The 3,462-nt window shown below is 33.6% G+C and overlaps 1 protein-coding gene across 1 annotated transcript in view; it reads left to right on the plus strand.

Moving 5' to 3' along the window:
• The window catches only part of LOC118746381, a 7,349-nt gene extending 5,974 nt beyond the window's left edge, over positions 1–1,375 (plus strand). Inside the window, exons 3-4 of the mRNA XM_036480236.1 lie at positions 494–1,076; positions 1,202–1,375. Coding sequence (XP_036336129.1) covers positions 494–1,076; positions 1,202–1,206 — 588 coding nt within the window. The 3' untranslated portion in view covers positions 1,207–1,375. The remainder of the gene's footprint in view (positions 1–493; positions 1,077–1,201) is intronic.
• Positions 1,376–3,462: the final 2,087 nt, after the last annotated feature.

Here is a 3,462-nt window from a genome sequence, read left to right on the forward strand (position 1 = left end):
TTTTTTTTTTGGAAATTTCAAGACCCTATCCCCTAATTTTATTTGTTTTTATGAGAAATATTATCGCCTATTTTTACAGAACTTTTAAAGGTTATTTAGAGCTCGCGACTTGCCGATTTAGGTCAAAAAATACGATTTTGTAAATTTATGAGTTTTTGAATGACTTTTTTTTAATTCGATTTCAAAGATCGAATATGATCTTGAGAAGAAGATAGGCCTTTATTATTAACCTATGGTCGGACTCAGCTTGTTGGGATTTTTCATCGCGTTATATAAAAACCCATATTTCTCTTAATTTTTGAAATTTTGACCATCCATAATTTCCACAACTTAAAATTTTATTTTTCAAATGGACTTCAAATGGAAATGATAAAGGGAAAACGTCCTCTGATTGCAAATTTTGTACATACACATTTTTTCCAAATAAATGTAGAAATCTAATTTCAATCCCGCTGACTTCTCTTAACACAGCTCAATATAAATTTCATTGCAGGAAAAATTCAAGCGAGAATTCAATAAGCGTTTTTCTGCCTGCTTTTGCAAATTTCGCACCAACTTGACTGCACATGAGCGTACGCTCTCAATGCATACACGTGCCACATCGATACGTTCGAACTTTGCCAATTCGTCGATGCGTATACGCAACAATTTATATGCAGAAGCTGCAGCTGGTGGCGGGGGTGGTGGCGGTGGCGGCGGTGGTTGTGGAAATATTTACTACACATATCGTTACGCAAACTTGCGCAAGGACAGAAGCAACGGCAACAATGACACTTACAACATGATAACTTACACAATTGAGAATGGGGGAACAGTGCGTTTGAATGAGTGCAATAGTAATAATAATGGCATGGCGGCAGGCAGAAATACGGGTAGCGGTTGCACGGATGTACCACAATGGCGGCGAAATAACTTCAGACCGCTATATCCTGATGTGATTGAATGCGATGATGACTTAGATACGTTGATGCAATCTACACCAACATCCGAAGAGCCAAATTCCAGTTCACGTGGCAGTAATGGAGCCGGTGGGGTAACGGGTGGTCCTGGTTTTGCGCTGACAACGAAAGGGAAAAGTAAGCATACAACAATACATACATAGAGAGTAATAAGACAAAAGCTTAGCGATTTTTAGAGTATTATATGTTTGTATGTATATAAAAACGTTTGTTTGTGTGTTTCTTTGCTTTCCAATTTCTAGGATAGCTGGGCATTGTAACTCGGTGACAGAGCTATATAAATTCCATATCATATGGTAACCTGGAAATTGAAACAAGCCAGTGAGCAGCACATGCGCCGATTGCGAAAGGCTGTGAAAAGCGAATGGGCGTCGTCGCGGTCGACGGAAGCGCTGAAGATACTACTGGAGGTTCAAACATACACACATATGTATGTAGATGTATGTACATACATATGTGCGAAGTATTTGCTGTACCAGCTGGAAAATTGGTTCCTGGAAGTGTGCTGGTTTTGACAATATGCAATTATTTCAACAAATCGCATTTGCATGGCGCAGTTGGCGTTATTCAAGCAATAAAATTAAAAAGTTTGTATGATTTTTAGTGCACGTTTTGGTTTGGTGAATTTAGCGATAACTGTTTGAATTTCGATTTGCAGAAATATTATATCGTTAAGAAACCTTATGGTTTTCTACCCGCGAGCCAAATGTCATTTGGGGGTTTTCAAGAATGAAATTTAAAAATGAAATAAAATGAAAAAATAAGTAAAAACAAAAAAAATATATAAAAACAAATTTAAATGAAATAAATTGAAATAAAAGAAAGCAAAACGAAATGAAACTATGAAGCTTAGATAATAATAAAAATGCTAAAACTCAAAGTGTTGTTTACGAATTTTTATAAATGCATATATGTATGTATCTTTTTATGCTAATTTATGTGGATATTTGCTATTTTAAAAATATGCCAACTATTCGATGTGATACCGACAATTTGAAATTTAAAAAAATAATAAAAAAAAAATAAAATATGAAATTTAAAAATTTCTTTTTTTATTCGAAAGCACAATGTAAGTAAATTTTATCCTATTCAAATACATCAGCCGGTGGTTAAAACTAGAGCAGGGCATGACTCGGAGGTTCTAAAAATACCAGAGTATCGAGCATTTGAGGCCATAATTCACGCCAAGGCCAAACTGAAAACGGCTGATAGAGTTTTTAACCCTGAACGTCTTTTGTTAGTCCATTCGAAGTCATTAACCTTTTATTGATGACATGTAACAGAGAAAAAAATATGTATTTAAAATTTTGTTAATGTGTTTTGAAAAATTAAAAATAACTAGTGAACCCGCATGGCGTTCACACGCCAAAAATTGAATTTCAAAAACTTAAAAAATATTCCAAATGTTAGTCAGAGTTATAATAGATCGCATAGTGCATATTTTTATTTTGATCGAATTTCAAATCACCCTATACCAATGAAAAGAGTTCTTAACTAAAAAAATAAAACATTATCATACATCTACAGGCTAAAGCTTCTAATTTGGCCTCTCATTTTTGAGATTCCTTTTCAAAAGTATTCTCAAATTAAAATTTTCTTAACACGTGGTAACTCTCTTGAAACATTCGAAATCTTTACACTAAAGATTTCTTAGTATTATTTCGTTTGACTGCAATGTCTTTATATTTCAAATACTTTTTGAATTAGTTAATTGTGTTAGACCTTTCAAACAGGTGGCAGCCCTATTCCAAAGTACTTTCAAGCTTAATCATTGTTAACTCTTCTTCGCCGGACACTGCGATACATATTTTATTTAACTGATGAATTATGTGGAATTTCAATTTTCAAACATGTGGCAACCCCGCAAAATCTAGTTCAGAAATAAACATTTTTCAAACCCCCCTTCGATTGATATCCATATTTTAATAATTCATTTAACTTATAAAATATTTTGAATTTAACTTTTTAAACAGATGGCGACCCTCCTCCAACACCTAAAAAATATTCTTAAAGTTCAAACTAAAGATTTCTTAACACTCCTTCGTTTGACATCCATATTTTGATATTTCGTGTAACTTGTGTATAAGTAAACTGAATTCGACATTTCTAGCAGGTGGAAATCCTCCTAAAACTTCAGCTAAGAAACAAATTTAATAATTTATGTAAGCTTTGTATTTTTGAATAAAACTGAGTTATTTAAAGCCCTGAAGTTTAGCCTATCACATAAATGTGACCCTTGTCTATACCGAAAAATGTCTCTATAGACCAGCGTCACAAATATGTGTCAGGCGTAAAACAATTACTTTTATTATGAATTTGAGTTGCTGAGATACCCAATGACAACCGAAACACACAACACTAGACAAAAACAAATAAAATTCTACCTGGTCTGTGATGATGCACTGCTTAAATATGCTTGGTAGCGAACGTGTTAACTGCAAACAACTAAAAATAAAGATACTTCTCTGTGAGTTCAAAATTTCAGAAATTTGCTTTTCGAGAT

The sequence above is a fragment of the Rhagoletis pomonella genome, unplaced genomic scaffold, assembly GCF_013731165.1.
Source record: "Rhagoletis pomonella isolate Grant_MI unplaced genomic scaffold, Rhpom_1.0 Rhpom_scaffold_00010, whole genome shotgun sequence".
NCBI lineage: Eukaryota > Metazoa > Arthropoda > Insecta > Diptera > Tephritidae > Rhagoletis > Rhagoletis pomonella.